The sequence below is a fragment of the Callospermophilus lateralis genome, chromosome 5 (assembly GCF_048772815.1).
Source record: "Callospermophilus lateralis isolate mCalLat2 chromosome 5, mCalLat2.hap1, whole genome shotgun sequence".
In the NCBI taxonomy this organism is placed as follows: Eukaryota; Metazoa; Chordata; class Mammalia; order Rodentia; family Sciuridae; genus Callospermophilus; species Callospermophilus lateralis.
Genome location: NC_135309.1, coordinates 16,716,141 through 16,734,265, shown reverse-complemented (window position 1 = coordinate 16,734,265; position 18,125 = coordinate 16,716,141). Strand labels below are relative to the sequence as shown.

The window sequence follows — 18,125 nt, the reverse complement described above, 5'->3', positions numbered from 1 at the left end:
TGGAAAACATTTCTAGAATATTCTCAGTCATTATTGAAGGCCATCTTGGTCTTTATAATGGAAATGTAATCACAATGGGAAAAAGAAGGTGAGGGAGAGACAAGAAGGTAGCAGTCACCCGTGCCTTGAGAAAGCTCCTTGCATGGCAAGGACTCATTGGAGACTGGTGGCGGGTGGTTCCACCAGGCAGGAAAATGCCTGGGACGCTTTCCCCAGCCCTGCCTACTTTAGCTGTTGGGACCCAGATAACCTCTGGTTTGATGCTCTTAAGCCGAATCCATACCTGGAAACTTCCACCCCGTGTACTGCAGCATGCCCAGAATGGCCAGGGCAGTGGTGCCCCCACCCCCCACAGAGGAGGACGGACAGACTGTGTTCCTGTGACACCACGTGCCAGGTTCTTTCTTTAAATTGGAACTTGGGGTAAATAATAAAATTCAAGGGCATTGAGAAAGAATTCTGTAGGATCAAAATCCTCAATCTCTCTGCTGTAAAGATTCTACAACATCAGATAAACCAGTCATAACATTACCCCGAGACCAAAACTAAAGGAAGTCTAGGAAGGACAACAATAATTTTACCACAAGAGCAGGATATTTAAGAATGGAAGCCCTATTAAGGACCCAAAAATGTAAGACCCGAGACTATGAAACTGCTAGAAGAAAACAGAGGAAATGCTTTATGACATTGGTTTGGGCAAGGGTATTTTGAACAAGATGCCAAAAACGTAGGCAAGAAAAAACAAAAATAAATGGTTTACATAAAACTGAAAAGCTTCTGCACAAAAGAGAAAACAAATCGATAGATGCAGAGACAAGGCACAGAATGAGAGGAACTGTGTTTGCAAACTGAACTCCTGAGAAGGTGGCAACATGCAGAACTCAACCCAATAGGGAAAAAAAAAAAAAAAAAAGGACAAATAGACATTTCCCAAAGAAGACATGCGGGTGGACGACAGTATGAGAAAAGTAGAATTATATTGATTGTAAGAAAAATGCAAATGAAAGTGACAGTGGCATATTACTTCACTCCCGTTAGAATGGAGTCTGTACGTATAGAACAGGGTGCCCTTATATATATGGTTAGTGGGAATAAAAATTGGTACAGCCATTACAGAAAACAGTATAGAAGTTCTGTAAAAAAAAATAAATAAATAAATAAAATAGAACTGCTGTTATGACCTTGCATCCCACTATTGGTAATCTATTCAAAAAAAGGAAAATCAGTATGTAGAAGAGATACCTGCATGCTCATGTTCACTGAAGCACCATTCACAACAGCCCAGATATGGTGACAGTTTGAGTGGACATCAACAGAACAATGGATAAAGAAAAATGTGACTCTCTCTCTCTCTCTCTCTCTCTCTCTCTCTCTCACACACACACACACACACATACACACACACACACACACACACACTACTATTCAGCCATAAAAAGATGAAATCCTGACTTTTGTGATAATGTGGATAGACCTGGAAGACATTGTGTTAAGTGAAATAAGCCAGGTACAGAAGGACAAATACTATGTGAACTCATTTTTATGTGGAATCTAAAAACATCAATCTTGTAGAAGCAGAGAGGGTTAGGAGGCTGGGCAGGGTGGGCGTGGGCGTGCTTGATGGGAAGAGTTTGGTCAGTGGGTACAGAATGATATAAGAGGAGTCAATTCTGGTACTCTGCACTGTAGAGAGACTATAGTCAATATCAATATTTCAAAATATCTACCTAGTAAAAAGGATTTTGAATGCTTTGTCACAAAGAAATGAAATAGCTGTTTAAGATGATGGGTATGCTAATTGTTCCTGATTTTATAATTAACCAAGGAATACATACATATGTAGAAACTGCATGTTTCACCTCATAAATTCATACAATCATTACATGTCGATTAAATTTTGAAGTTTTTCAAAGAAAGTCTCAGAGTATGATAAACATTATTTAACCTCTATGAGCCTCAATTCTCTGATGTCTAAAGTGAGGAAAGTACAAATTTCATAATTTCTGAGGATTTAACAAGAATATACACAGAGTACTTAGTTCATGAATGAAATCGTGCAACAAATACTTCAGGAGCACATGCTGGGTCAGACCCAAAGCTAGACATTTATGCACGAGAGTGAATTTTAAAAAATGAGGTTTTTGCCTGCAGGTTGCTTGTGTCCAGTAGAGGAGACAGAAAATAAATTAGTTTGCTTAAAATATGTCCTAAATGCTGTGAACAGGGTGTTAGAACAGTGAGGAGCAGGAGGAGCTACTTCATTCCAGGTAACTAGGGAGGTTTTCACAGGAAGTCACATTTGAACTGATATTGTGAGACTGAGTAGGAGTTTACTAGCTGGATTTCCTCATTTAGCCCTTCTAACTGCACCCTGTGGACAGTATTATGCTCATTTTCCAGATGAAGAGACAGAGACTGGAGAGCTAGGCTAAGACGCTCATGATAATGGGGCTGGTAATTGGACTGGAGCCTGGGAATTTGTCCTGACATCTAAGAAAACCAGCAACAAACACAACAAACTAACAACAACAAAATCTGCCTCCACCGGGTTGCTTGGCAATTCCACCTCTAGGAATGTATGCTACAAATATAATTTCTCATGCATAAAGATGTTCAAACAAGGAGGTTGATTACAGCACTGTTACTAGAGGAAAAACAGTTGGAACCAAGCTAAATATCTATAAATAGGGAATTTGTTAAATTAAATTACATCCTTACAGCAGAATACTATGCAGCAATAAAAGAGAGTGAAGCAGATCTGTGTGTGCTAATAGGGAAACATTTGCAAGATAGACTGGGAAAAGAAAACAGCAAAGTACAGCAGGCTATGAAAAAAAAATCTCCATACATATATTTATGCATAAATTTTTTTTTTTTTGGAAAAACGATTTCCAATATTGTTAACCATTTTCTTCTGGGGAATTAGGGTTCAAGGTCGGATTGAAAAATCAGTTTCTATTACTTAATCTTTTCTATCATTCATTTTTTAAACCATGGGCACATTTGCTTTTATGACTTTTTTGAGAGTTAATTAAAAATAACTAAATTCTCATCATATCTACTAGCAATATGACCTTGGGTGGTCATTTAATTTATCTAGTCCTTGGTGTTTATGGCTTTGAAATAAGGGAGTTGTGACCCATGGTAAAAAACGGGGCCCTTGGTTTGAGTCTTTCTGAAGCTGGATTCACAACCTATGAGAAAGTAATTTTCTGGGTGGCAGAGGTGTCCGTTCCAAGGGGATCTTCCTATCTTCCTACCCCTGGCCATCTGCAACCTACCATGAACGTCTCTGAGTTCAAGATGAAAGTCTCAATGGCAGGGTGATTTCTCTAGCTGCTTTTTTTCTGCTCTCTTTCTATGAAGTGTGGACAGGGGCCTGAAAATGGTCAGGTCTATTCAGCAGAGCTGTCCCCACCTGCTCCTTGCAGGGTGGCGATTGCCCTTGAGCACCAGGTAGTTAGGCTCAGTGGCTGACTTTGGTACCAGAGGATCTACTCAAATGATGAAGAGAACCAGCCATAAGGCTCTCAGGTTCTTCGGAGGATCCATGCCCTTTAGACACATGGTCTTGGGCCATCTTTGCTGCAGCCCTTGCAGTAGATATTAGAATCACCCCAGACAGGTTTACTGAGGTTCAGTGGCACCTTGCTTATGTCTCTCTGGTCTGTGGCCTGTGTCAATATTACCATTGTGTAGCTCATCTTTTTGAGCACTTTCCAGGGGCTGAGTTCTTTCCTGCAGGAGAGTGGGCTCTGGTATTAGCCTCTCACATTCCTCACTGGCAGGTTGTGTGCGCGTGACAATTATGACAAGGCTACATATAAACTGAGCTCTGGGGGCTCCAGGTAAGTGAGCCAGTCTCACCCACGTGATAGTTGACATACAGATTTCTAAGCCTCACCCAGGAAGGTGATTGAGCAGGTCTGGGCGAGGTATGTCTAACCCCCACCGAGGTGCCATTGGTGGTCAGTGCACCACACCTGAAGACCACTGAACAAAGGGGAAGGGAAAGGCAAAATGTGCTTTGAGACAAAATGGACTCAGGCTGATCCTCTGAGCTGCCAGGTGACTCGGGGACCTCCACAGAAGCTGTGAGTCCTGGACTGCCTTATCCTCCCACCTCAGAGCAGGAAAGAGCTCACCAGGGCTCCCAGTTGGGGCAAGTTATTTGTCTTTCAAAAAAACAAACAAAAAGCACCACAATAAAACACCAGCCCTATAATCCTTGCCCAAATCCTGTTGTCAGAGAGGGGACATGGTCAGTGCCTAGAGAAATCCATCCATTGTCCTTGCTTTGGCCAGCATGTTAATTTCAGAGCCGGTGCCAGTTAGAAAATTGCAGCGCGTACAATTAAACTGGTTCTGCCCGTGTCTTCTGCCATCTTCATAAATTATTCACATCACCCAGCATTTAATATGCCTTCCCACTTTACACCCTCTCCATGACTCTTCTTCTCTTTCATTTACAGCTGTGGAACAACTATTTTCATCTGGCGGTAGCTTTTATCACTCAGGATTCTCTGCAGCTGGAGCAGTTCTCACACGCCAAGTACAACAAAATCCTGAATAAGTAGGTTGCATTATTGGATTTCCTCAAGTGGGAGGGGCTCTCAGATGCTCTGAGACGGGGCCTGAAGCGGACATCTTTGTTCCTCTTAGGTATGGGGACATGAGACGGCTAATTGGCTTCTCCATCCGTGATATGTGGTACAAGCTTGGTGAGTAGGCACACACGTCCAACTCCTTCCTGAAGAGCATCTGTTCTCTGGCCACAGGGGTTTCGGCAGGAAGAGCTTGGCGTCCCAATTTATCACTGTGCATACCCTCAGCCCTTAATGCATGTCTAATTGTGCTCAGAAGGAGGGAGGGTGCCCATCTCCCATCCCACTACCCGAGCAGATGTGGATCTGCTTGTGCTCTATGCTCCCGAGGGGATATGAAGTCAAATTGGAAATAAGAGGGGGGAATGCCCAAGACTTCTCTGTGGGAACTCACATCCTGGTGCGTCACGGGAATGCTCATTGCTGATTGGTGGGCTAGTCTGCATCCTGCATCCTGTTCTGCGATGTGGTCCACAAAACACCCTCTGACCTCATGGAGGAGAATTGGTTCTTGGGAGGATATGAGGGTCTTCTGAGCCAATGGGTGACCCCAGAAGTTGTTCCACGCCCAAGTGAGCAGAAATCATGTGTGATTACCTGAGTGATATCCATGAAAGGAGAACGGAACCAGGGAGACATTCCTTGAAAGTCTAAATGAGGCCCATGCTAAGGTGATGTTATTTAATCTTCCCATCACCTCCTGCCAGACGAAACTTTCCCCCTCCCTCTGTCAGACAGGAGCTCAAAGAGGGAGTTGCTTGAGATTAAACAGTGGATGTCTCAGAGCATGGATTTCATTCAGTTTTGAGGACAGGGCCCATCAACCTTGCCCAACCTAGCCTGAATCCTGCTTCATAAATATGTGCTGGATGGATGGATGAATGGATGGGTGGGTGAACAGCAGTGGAGAATGAGAGTCTCTATCTCTTATTTGGAGGCTTCCTACTAGACACTCTGATGCTTAATTACTCTGTCCTGGACTTGCTATTGACCTTATTCAATGGAGGCATTTATAGTGGCTGTGCCCACTTCTTTATTACCACCCTATACTTTGCTTTCTGCTTCCCCACATGTCCTAGGCTGCCAATCCCCGTTAGATTTTCTGGACAGCAATTGCTTGCTCTTTCTAGCACGGTGCATCTTCTGAGAGTGGGCAGGGAAGAACAGCACAGTAGAGAGATCATCAACCTGTGTCCTGTAGTTGCTGGTAGCATCAGCCTCCAGCAAAGAGCACAATGATGAAAGGAAGGCTGAGGGTTGGTTCACAAGTCCAGGGCAGAGCTGAGGGCCCACGCCCAGAACAGACTGCCACATCCCTGCCTGGGCCTTGCCCTTTCATGTATAAGCTATGAGGTCTCAAGCAGTCGGATGTAGCATCCTCAGGCTTTTGCAGGGGATATAGTACCTTCTCACTGGGTGCTTATGAAGACACAAGCAAAACCTGGGGCAAATGAAGCCACGGAGGACACCGCGCCCTTGTTGGATGTTACCGCTATTCTCACCCTGGCCCCATCAGGACAGAAGCAAGTTTTGCTGTTCTGGCTACTTCATCACGAACCTGGCCTGTTTCACTAACGCCTGCAGGGCAGGACCCAGGCCAGTAACGTAGAAAGTGAAGGGACAGGTCGCAGGAAACCCACAGGAATTCTGCAAAGTAAGTGCTGTCAAGGTTTGCAGCAGGGTGATTCTCTGGATGCCCTGTGCATCGCAGTGCAGTGAGCCACCTCCTTGGCCTCTGCCCTCTAAGGCGCCAGCAGCACTTTCCCCAGTTATGATGACCAACATCTCCAGACGTTGACAAATGTCCCCTGGAGAGAGGGTTACCATCTTTACCTTGTTTCTCTGGAAAAGCATCTTTCTCAGTCTATTTTTTTTTTTTTTTTTTTTTTTTGCTTCTCCACTAAGGACAGAGGTATAAAAAATAATTTACGCTTCACTTACTTTTGCTTTGCAATCAGGGGGAAAGGTCTAGTATAAGTGCAGACTCACACATGGGGAGAAGCTGGGGGCCTGGGGCCAAGAGAGCGGACCTGCACTAGTGGAAACCCCTTTTCAGCTGATGGCTGTCCTACTGGAACATAAGCCGGTTATTGTCACATCTCCCAGTTTTTCAAAACGAGCCAGGAAACTGGATCTCTTAATGCATTTTGCAATTTATGAATATTAATGATAACTAATTGAAAGTTTTCAAAACATTGCATGTGCCCAACAAAAGGATGGGGCTCAGATTCAGTTCACTTGCGTGCTTTGCTTTATAACAGCAGAGACCAGCTAGGGCTGCGGTGGGGCTCTTCCCAGCGCCACACCACAGGCCCTGCCAGAACTGTGACACACGAAGCCATGTTTCGTCTCCAGTTGTCCCAAACAGCCTGCTCTTTTCTGAATGTCCTTTGCTGCATTGTTCTGCACACTGAAGATTTTATTTAGATATAGAGTGTGTTTTGGCAGACATTCCTGCACCAATTCTGCTGATGAATGAAGAGATGTTACCAAGTATTCGACCTGCTTAGAATCACAGAGCTCCACAGCTAGAAGGGCTCTTAGAGATCGTGATGTCCAGCATTCTTCAAACATTTATTTTTAGCTAATAAAAAAAAAAAATCCATGCTTGATAAGTAAATTGGATGGAAGTTGAACTGTTCTAATTAAAGTGAACTGGGGGCTCAGAGGTTATTATAATGGGCTGTTCTGATGTAGACCTCTGAGGGTTTTCTGGGGAAATCCCAAAGTATTGTAGAGAATGGTTGGCAACTATGGGTCTGGTCCAACCCACCGTTTTATCACTGAAGAAACTGAGGCCTAGGGAAGAGAAAGGGTTTGTTCAAGGTCATTTCATGGATTAAAGCCATAAGCCAGACAAGCTCACTGGCCAGAGCCATTGCTCTGGAACCACACAAACTCCTCGCCGCTCACAAATACCCACAGGATGAATGAATGCAGTTAAAAGACGTGTCTGTCAGGCTGGGGGACCTTCAAGAAAGGGGCATTCATTGTGGCTTCTAATCAGGGAAGTGTTTATTGGGAGGGCAAGGAGTTGCTGGAGAGTAAGGTTGGAAAGTCCTGGTGATGGCCACTCCAAAAGCCAGGGCAGGTGGTGTGGCCTCATCACCTGCAGGATGCCCTGTTCCTTCTTGAAGTTCCCACCAAGTCTACATCCAAGGAGGCAGGCAGAGTTTCCCAGAGGAATATCCAGGATGTCATTCCAGGAAGAAGGACTTGTGGGCAGAAGTCAAACTGAGGATGCTCCCTGCAAATAAGTAAATAAATAAATAAATAAATAAATAAATAAGCAAGCAATGAAGGCTGCTGAGCTGCTCCCTCACCTCTTGGCCAGGCTCTTGGAGAAGAAGAAGCCCCAAGTAGTTTCCCTGGCTCTCTAGACTTCCGCTTCTCTTTGCCTGTCTTTTTCATGGGTAAGAACAGAAAGCTGAGGCAGACACCCCCCACCCCCATCGCACCCCACCCTGTGCTCCACCGGGTACTGGAGTGAGCAAGCTCATGTTAATGAGATTAACTTGAGGATCCTCACCAGAACCAAGCACTGTGTGCATTAGGGACCAATGTGGTGAGACCACTACACTGGGTAATGATAGGTTTTAAAATGCTGTTCATGCAATGTCAGAGATGGAGTGACACTTGGAAGCAGTCTGTGACTAGACTTTGCTGATGGCCCGTGGAGTAGCTATTCTCTTCTTCCTGGCTAATTGGACCCTGATTATTTTTCTCTGAATTCCAATGTGCTCAGTTAACAATGTCTTGTAATAGGAGGTGGTCATGTTACCCAGATCTGTCCCATGAGAAACAACAGGTACACACTTTTTGAGAATTCAGCAAACACTTTTTTAAAAAAAAACCTATTTTAAAAAAGAGAGAGAGAGAGAGATGGAAAGGGGACAGATTCAGTAACTCTGACTATATTAGTCAGCTGTGACAGTCATTGCTAAGACAAAATTCTTGAGAAGAACAGCAGAGAAAAAATTTATCTGGGCTCATAATTCAGGCCATGGTTCACTGGCATCATTGTTTGGGGCCTGAGGTGAGGGAGAGCATCATGGTGGTGGGGACAAGTGGCAGAAGAGGTTACTTACTTCATGGTGGCCAGGAAGCAGAGGGGAGGAGAAAGAGTGAAGGATGAGGCAAGGGAGATGGGGGGAGAAAGGGAAAGAGACAGAGAGAGGGAGGAAGGGGCTGGGTGCAAAAAATAGTCCCCAAGGGCCCACCCCCAAAGACCCTCACCCTTCAACTAGGCCCCAACTTTTGCATTTCAACCACTTATTTTATTATTAATTAATTCTATTATTTTAATTAAGTATATATGACAGAAGAATGCATTTTGATTCATGGTATACAATTGCAGCACAACTTTTCATTTCTCTGGTTGTGCACAATGTAGCATCGCACCATATGTGCAGTCATACACATACCTAGGGTAATGATGTCCATCTCATTACACCATCTTTCCTGCCCCCATGTCTCTCCCAACTCTTTCCTCTCCTTTGCCCAAAGTTTCTCCATTTTTTCCATACCCTCCCACCATTATGGATCCGAATCCACTTATCAGAGAGAACATTCATCCTTTAGTTTTTTGGGATTGGCTTACTTCACTTAGCATGATATCCTCCAACTCCATCCATTTATCTGCGAATGCCATAATTTTATTTTCTTCTAATGCTGACTAATATTCCATTGTGTATATATACCAGTTTCTTTATCCATTCATCTATTGAAGGGCATCTAGGTTGCTTCCACAATTTAGCTATTGGGAATTGATCTGCTATAAACATTGATGCAGCTGCATTATTATAATATGCTGTTTTTAAGTCCTTTGGTTATAGACCGAGGAATGGGATATCTGGGTCAAATGGGGTTCCATTCCAAGTTTTCTAAGGAATCTCCATATTGCTTTCCAATTGGTTGCACCAATTTTTAGTCCCACCAGCAATGAATGAGTGTGCCGTTTCCCCCATATCCATGCCAACACTTATTGTTGTTGTCTTTATAATAGCTGCCATTCTGACTGATGTGAGATGAAGTCTTAGAGTAGTTTTGATTTGCATTTCTCTAATTACTAGAGATGTTGAACATTTTTTCATATATTTGTTGATCACATGTATATCTTCTTCTGAGAAGTGTCTGTTCTGCCCATTTATTGATTGGGTTGTTTGTTTTTTGGTGTTAAGTTTTTTAGTTCTTTTTATATCCTGGAGATTACAGTTATTTCATACTAGACAAAAGTGCCAAAAACATCCATTGGAGAAAAGATAGCCTCTTCAACAAAGGGTGCTGGGAGAACTGAAAATCCATATGCAGCAAAATGAAAATAAACCCCTATCTCTCAACATGCACAAAACTCAACTGAAATTGGATCAAGGACCAATGAATTAGTCCAGAGATCCATAGTCTAATAGAGGAAAAAGTAGGTCCAAATCTTCATCACACCAGACTGGGCCCCAACTGCCTTAACAAGATTCCTAAAGTGCAAGAAATAAAATCAAGAATTAATAAATGAGATGGACTCAAACCAAAAAGCTTCTTTTCAGCAAAAAAAAAAAAATTATGAGGTGAAGAGAGAGCCTACATTTAGGGAGCAAATTTTTGCCACATGCATGTCAGATAGAGCATGAATCTCCAGGATATATAAAGAACTCAACCACTTCTTGATGATGCCATCAGATTATGAATGCATCAGTGGGTCAGTTCACTGATGAGTTTGGACTCTCAGGATCCAATCACTTTCCCCAAAGTCCCCCTCTGAAGGCTGCTGCATTGGGAACCAGACCTTCAACAGACAAACCTTTAGGGCAAGTCTCAGATTCAACCATGATACTAGCACATCTTTTGCCCATCGCCCTGCTCCTCTTCCTTACTGAAAAATGACAAGGTACCTGGGGAAGCAGCATCCATCTTGAAGGCAGGAGGACAAACGTGTCATGCCAGGGATGGGGGAGCAGCTCCTCACCGACCCCCTTCCAACTTCTTTTTGAGGAAGAAGATTAAAGCTTCAGTTTAGCCATGGAGGTCCGGTTTCTGTTCCACCCCTAGGGGACACATCCTATCAAGCAGTCCCCCCACCCTCCCACCCATGGATTTTACAGGTAATGTTGCCAAGCGAGGCCTAGAGAACCACAGGGCTACTTCAAAGGTCAACAGCAAATCCGCGCCTGGATAGTCTGAAAGAACCTTTCTCTGGACCCCAAGTCCAGTGTTCTTATGAATAATTTTTTCCAAGGGGTATGCAAATTATTTTCATAGGGTGTGAAATAGCCAACTAACTGTTTTCAGAAGACTCCGATGATGATTAAATCATAATGCATGTTGGTTTTTTAAATTTTGTTTTAATGCCAGAAGCAATCAGAGTAACAACGTCGCGATCAGCAGCAGCATCTTCTTCTCATCAGGAAAGACTTGGGCAAACCTTTGATTGTAAGATAGCTAATTGCGAGGCTCTCATCTCAAGCTTGAAGATTATTTAACGTTCTTCCAGGGATTGTCTAGAAGTACTTGTGTGTGTGTGCAGACGCACGTGCTGCTGTTTGGGAGAAGGGGTGTGGGCAGGGAGATCTTGGTATGGAGAAGGTCGCCATGCTGTTGAGGACTCAGCCACTAAAGGGTTAACACCATTTGTGTTTTCGGATTCTGAGACAATGCCAAATGCCCTGTGTTTTTCCCGATAGTGTGGCATCGTAACATTTGATTTATGTTGGGCACAAAGCAATGCACATTTTGCTATAATGACTTTGCACTTCAACCTCCCACATTCATTTGGTTGAACACCAGGCTGCTGTGTTAATAGTCGTCATGGGAAAGACAGACACATCCCAGCAGCTGGCATTCCAGCTGCACATGTGGGGAGACCACCCTTGTTAGTCCTGGTAGAGCAATCAGGCTATTCCTACTTAGGCATCTACAGAGTGCCTGGCTTGGTGCTGAATCCAGGGCATGGTTCAGGGTAAATGAAAAATCAGGCATGGGTCGTGACCTGCAGGAGGAACCCAGCTGGGAAACCCAGGAATATGCTTTTTAAAAAAGAGTTGTGTAGTGGAGACACCAAAGATCAAGAACCAATGAAGGAAATGGCTCTCCAATTAGGCGCCAAAGTGTGATTCATGTCAGGACCAAAGGAAAGATGGGGAAAGGCTCATATTCCAATCTTAGCAAGCTTGTCTCTAGGGCTGTGGAAGAAGCTGCTGAGAAGAAACCGGAAATGGGATTAGAGAGACTATCCATTCATCCACTCATTTATTTGTTCATTTAACAGCAAATATTGAGTGGTATTGTAGGCAGAATAATAACTCCCCAAAGACGTCTGCATCTTACCTCAAGGACCTGTGGTCTGTGTTACCTTGTCTGGTAAAGAGACTGTTCAGTGTGATTGAGCTAAGGACCTTGAAGATGGAGAGATTATGTTGGACTATCCAACTGGGGTCCTCATACTTGCAAAAGGAGGTGAGAGGATCAGAGACATTTGAGGAAGTCTCCACGCTGCTTCTGCATGGAGGGGCTGTAAGCCGCGTCAGGCAGGAGCCTCAACTAGCTTGGCAGTGGAGGGAAGCAGATTCTTTCTTAGAGGAGTCTGGAACTCAGCCCTGCCCATACCTTGGTTTTATTAGCTCAGGAAAACCTATTTTCAGACTACTGCTATCCAGGAATATAAAAAAAAAAAAATTAATTCATTCTGCTTGAAGTCACTAATTGTGTTGACTTATGACCCTAGCAACTGGACACCAGCCCTCTAAATGTTAGCCTTTGTGCCAGTGACAGTGGTCAGAATTGAAGATGGGTTCGTGACTTAGCCATGGTCTCATGGACTGGTGGATATTGCACTGAAAGTTTGCGTACTACTTGTAGAGTTATTTAATTTTGGTCACAAAGATAAATAACTGTAGAGCAGAAACTCGGGGTGCTCAAGAGTCTCTAATGGACTCCTACCTAGTGAGTGAGCCACAGACCATCCATGAAGAAAAGCCAGGCCCTGAGCTCGGAGCAGCAGGTCCTATAGAAATATAGCGGGAGCCACCTGTCTAATTTTAAATGCTTCAGTGTCCCACATTAAAAGAATATTAAAAAGGAATGGTGAAACTAACTGTAGCAATGCAGATACTCTTTGACTTACCACGGGATTATGTCCCAATAAAATCATCATAAATTGAAAATATCGTAAGTGGAAAGTGCATTCCACACACCTGACCCACTGAGTATCCTGCTCAGCAACACTGCTCATGCCATAGCATCAGCTGTTTCCTGAATCACTTTTGCACCATTGAGAAGTCTAAAATCGTAAGTCGGTATTTTATTCAACCCTGTATCACAAAGTGCTATCATTTCGACATGTCTTCAATACAAAACATTCTTCAGATTTTAAAAGTTTATTATTTGAAATCTGGTGTATTTTTTTTTTCACCTAAATCACATTTCATTTGGATTAGCCACACTTCAAGAGCTCACAGCAAAAACGTAGGCCGCAGCCTCCAGTTTGAGTAGCAGCACTCCAGAGAATGTGTGAGATTGCCTTGCAGGGGCATGTGTGGGGCAGGATTCAGAGTGGGAGGGGAGGGGGGAAAAAGGCAAGAGCTTGGGGGCCAGGGAGGGGGAGCATTGTGAAGATCCAAGGGGTAGGAGCAGGTTCACTGGAGGAGCAAGAGGCAGGAGATGGCCGAAAGGCAGACCCGGAGCGTGAGGCAGGGTAGGAAAGAGGGCATAGGACCACACAGGCCTGCGGGGCCGCAGCACAAGAGCGATGGAAGCCTGGACAGGCTTTAAGCCGTGGATCAACAAGGTCAAGTTGAGCCTTTTAAATGATCTCTGAGGACAGACTAGAGAACATTTTAATGGGATAGAGAAGACAGGAGAGGACCATAAATATCAGAAATAATAGTGAAGGCAGATTAATCCTGACCCTCTCCCCAGGTCATCTCTTTGCTCTAAAGGTGAAGCAATAAACTGATCAGCTTGCAAAGTTCCATGGAAAGCCCAGTGAGCTCATGGGGTTGCATGGAGTCTTTTTAAATTATTTTCTCCAGAACTAGGCATAGGGCTGAGCCCCGAGTGTCCCTTGTCAGCAGCAACAGCAAGGCTTTCTGAGCTCCCTGATGTGCCATACTGCAAAGCCTTTTGTTTACATTTGCTCTTTTAACCTACTTGGTGATTCTACCAGGCAGATATGATTGCCATCTCCACATTACAGATGAGATCATAGAGGTTTGGGGAAGGTGAGTGACAGCTGTGGGCCTGACCCAGGTGTCAGGCTCAGGGATTCTGCAGGGATGGGTCCTGTCCTGAGGAAGGGGTACCTGCCTCTGCATTGTGAGGAAGGGGCTTTTCCAAGCCTAAATCCAAGCAACAGAGATCTCTGTTCTTTTCGCCACTTTTGAACTGAATGAGGGATTCTTTTTTCCCTGACCTGCCCAGATCTATTTCAGAGTCCTCCAGAGGTCTATTGGACTCTGAGACCCAGGAGATGTCACTCTCTTTGTCCTTGCTCGTTTTAGGGTCCATGCCAGTGTTTAGAAGTCCATGCAGTCTCAGACAGAGTGCTCCTTCTGACCCACATCAGCCTCACCGGGTCAGTGACCTGCCCAACTACAAGAGGTCATTGGACAGATCAGAAACAGAGGCCAGGGATTGACGGAACTGTGTCCCATCCACACAGAGGGGCTGTCCTCTGCCCTCACATCACCTCCATCTTTCCTAAAGCCCTTGACCCTCAGCGTTTGGATTTATCTGCTGACTCACGGGCACTTTAAAAGTATTTTCTATTTCTTATCTGTTCCAAGTGAGGTTCAGCTTCCATTATGTGGAAAAGACCCTCAAACCATTTCCCTCTCTTGTTCTTTTTTGAATATAACAGTAGGTGTGTTTCTTGAATGAGAATTGTTTCCCCAGATGAGTTTTATATTCAATTAGTCATACATTTTTTTCTCTGTGTGTGTGTGTATATATATATATATATATATATATATATATATATATATATATATTTAATGCAACCATGTATAGAAAGACCTGCACACACGTGTGCACACATTTGGTTGACTTAAATCTTAAATGAAAAATCCAATGTGCTGAAACTCTTTTTTATTTGTTTGTTTGTTTTAATATAAAGGAATGAACTTTCCCGGGGAGCATTGAAAGGATCATTGAGATCACACTGTATTTACAGATCCTCATCACTCTTTCCCTTGCCCTGTTCTGCCAAATATTGCCTCAACAGACTATAAAGAACACAGGTCAAAAGGATCTCAGAAATCCCCTGTCCAGAGCATGTCTGCCCTTTATTTTAAGCCATCTTAAATTTATCCTTATTGTACCTAATGCCGCCAGTATTCTAAAGGCCTTGGTTGCATAAGCAATTTCTCCATTCTGCAAGTGACTTATCTGACAGTTTCCCATTTACCTTCTACCTATTATTGCACTCAACTTTGAATTTCAAAACCCCAGTGTGGCTTGAAAAAGACTTAAAGGATCTTGAAGGATGGAATCAGAAACCTAGATTAGCAATTACTAGAAACCTGCCAGAAAGTAGGATTTTTTTTCTCCTCCTATTTGGGCTGAAGTGAAGACTTGAGGCTCAAGTGTAATCTAAAAGCATCATATAATGAAGCTGAAAGCCCAGAAAGGTGTCTTTTATATTTCACTCAACTCTCTGCCTGACGTCACCATTTTGTTCTCACAACAGAATGATGCCTTCGACTAGGATTAATGCTGGGGAAATACCAGCATTAATCCTCACTTAGGCTGAATGCCAGTGTGTTTTCTTTCTGTCTTTCCTCTTGGCTTGTTTCCTCTATTTTGATCCCAAGGAACCATGTGCCAGGCTATGCACCCTACCACCTGAGCCGCTGCACCCCCAGGAGCCCTCTGCCCTAGGCGAGGACCGCAAGGGTTCATCCTGACGTTGGAGAAGACCTGGGTGGGTTTCTTGGGCTGTGGAAATCTGGAGGAAAAAGGCAACTGCAGATGAAAGGCACAGTGCCGACTTCAGCAGCAGGATCGCTGGAATATGCCTATCCTCCATCCCCAGGGAATCTCTATAGGTCCTGTGGGGTCCTCTTTATTCCTCATTGCTGCCACTCCTGATGTGTGTTCTGGGCCATCTGCTCAGTGCTGCTCAACAAGCCTCCACTCTGTGGTTCATTTTAACCCAACATCACAATGAGAATAGATAACACTACATCAAGTATGTCACATGCAAAGCACTGACCTGGCTGCTCAGTCAATAACAATTTGTTTACCCTTGAAAGCCATCCTATGACATGATTATTATTATTATCCCACGTTACAGGTGAGGACATTGAGGCCCCAAGAGGTGAGACAAATTTGCCCAACATTACACAGTTAGTTGACGGTAGGATCAATTTATAAATCAGTGTCCTTAATCACTGGCCCACACTACCCCTGCCAAAGGGTGCTGATTCCAGGCTCAGTGCTGAGTGCATATTTTCATATGATCTCCAAGTCACGTGGCTGGCGCGTGTGGGAGCTAGACTAATGTATTTCCTCATTGGACTGATACTGATTGAGCTTCTTTTACGTGCTATGCTTGATGTAATTGATACAATGAGGAGAACAGATACAGCTTCTACCTTCATGAAGCTCTCCGTGGGAGAGGCAGATGTTAGTCAAAGGACTCCCAAAGTCAAGGTATCATTTCAAAGTTGGAGGAGAAGGCAGAACACGAGGAGGCGGGGAGGACTCTGATCTAGCCGTGGCTACAGTGTGAGAGGCAGGGGGGTTTCTCCCAGAGGAAGGAGCATCTAAGGGAAGATGGGCAGCCAGGTGGCAGTGCAGAAGGGGGAGCCAGGGAGGAGACCAGGAGGAACCTTTTCAACAGAGCAGCCTGTGTGCAGGAAGCAAGGTAGCTTTGTGACCCTGAGAGCACCCTGTGGCAGAATGCTGACAGCAAGGAGGGGAGCCACTGGGAATGCCTTGAGAGCAACAGGAGGACTAAGGAGTTGTGGTCTACCTGACTCTAAAGTGATGCTTTTGCCCCGCTGTTCCACCCACCAGACCATTCTAGCAGGTTCTTGGCAGCTGGTTTTGATTTTCTTTTTTCATGAAGCCGTTGGTAAAAAGCACATTTTTTCCAAACCTCAGAAACATGGCTTGTGATGCAGACAGACATAATTCCAATTATCCCCGTGCTTCATCGCCACTTAGAATTTCAATGAGGGCCGCATTTGTGGAGGAGATAATGCAGGCGAGAGGCCTGGTGAACAGGGACCCGCGTCGTTAGCCTTCCTAATGGGGCTTATTTGGGACGCTGCCTGCGCCTCTCACAGCGCTTACAAGTGTACCGCTTTCAAGTCGGTGCCAGGCTCCCAGGAAGCACCCACGTTGGTGATAACTCTGGCTCCTATTTGGGCTCCTTTTCTTCCTACCCCAGGCTTCAGAAGGACCTGTGCACCATGCAAATGTTTTATGTGCCTATGTCCCTCTTCTCTTTCAGGCCAGAACAAAATCTGCTTCATCCCAGGCATGGTAGGACCTATATTAGAGATGACACTGATCCCCGAGGCTGAGCTCCGGAAAGCCACCATACCAATCTTCTTCGACATGATGCTGTGCGAATATCAAAGGAGCGGGGATTTCAAAAAGGTAAAAAATGAGGCCGGAAATTCTCACCAGCATCCCTAATTCCCAGCCCATTTCCTCATAATGATACCCTTATTCCGTCTGCCCGAGCTTCTTTCAGAGGCTCCATGGCAGGAGAGGGACATTCATTCATGTGCCCGGAATGAGCTGGCATATCAGATTTGGTCAGTGCTCCATCATGCCGTTCTGCCCCAGGCCAAGATGAAAATGCCTGTCTTGCTGTCATCTGCTCGGTCCCTTCCCAAGGGTGTTAGAGTCCTGCTTTCCTCCCTAATGGCTCTGGTGGGTTCCCGCCCACCCCACTCTCCCCACCCCATTGTCTGGCGCTTCATCTTCCCAGATGACTTTGAAGATCTACATTATCTAGAAAAAGAAAACCCTGCCAGCCAGGGGTTACACTCAGCCCTACATCAAATGGACAGCAAATGAAGTTAGAGGCACTGTCACTTGGAAGGCATCCGTCATGCGCACAGGGACAGCAGGCTTCCCAGCACAGGAGCCAGAGCCTCTGTAAAATGCCAGGCCTGTGATTTTCATTGGTACTCAGGTCTCATGAAAAGATGGGACCACTACATCTGGGCCCACTGGCTCCGAAGCTCTGGAATAGGAAGAAAGCACTGGTTTCCACAGTGGGTGCTGGTGTCTGACCCGTTTCCCTCCACGGAGGAAGGGTGGCCCCCAGGTCACAGCCAGGCAGCCCCAGTGCTCCCCGGGGTCCTCCTCCTCCCCTTCTGCCCACCTGCTCACCTCGTTCACCCCCAACTGGCTCCTCCTTTCATGTTTCTGCCTGTCACCCTGTACCACGTCCTACCACCAAATAATTGTATTTACAGTGCCTTCTTAAAAGGCAACAGATTCCAAACTTCCCCTCCTTAGGATGCTTCTCATTGATTCTCTGATGCCTGCTGGTGGAAGTCCAGACACACTGGT

General features: G+C 44.9%; 1 protein-coding gene across 1 annotated transcript in view; it reads left to right on the top strand.

Moving 5' to 3' along the window:
• LOC143398987 (dedicator of cytokinesis protein 2) overlaps positions 1–18,125 on the top strand; it is a 401,674-nt gene that overhangs the window by 313,271 nt on the left and 70,278 nt on the right. Inside the window, exons 31-33 of the mRNA XM_076855686.2 lie at positions 4,473–4,573; positions 4,663–4,721; positions 17,050–17,198. Coding sequence (XP_076711801.2) covers positions 4,473–4,573; positions 4,663–4,721; positions 17,050–17,198 — 309 coding nt within the window. The remainder of the gene's footprint in view (positions 1–4,472; positions 4,574–4,662; positions 4,722–17,049; positions 17,199–18,125) is intronic.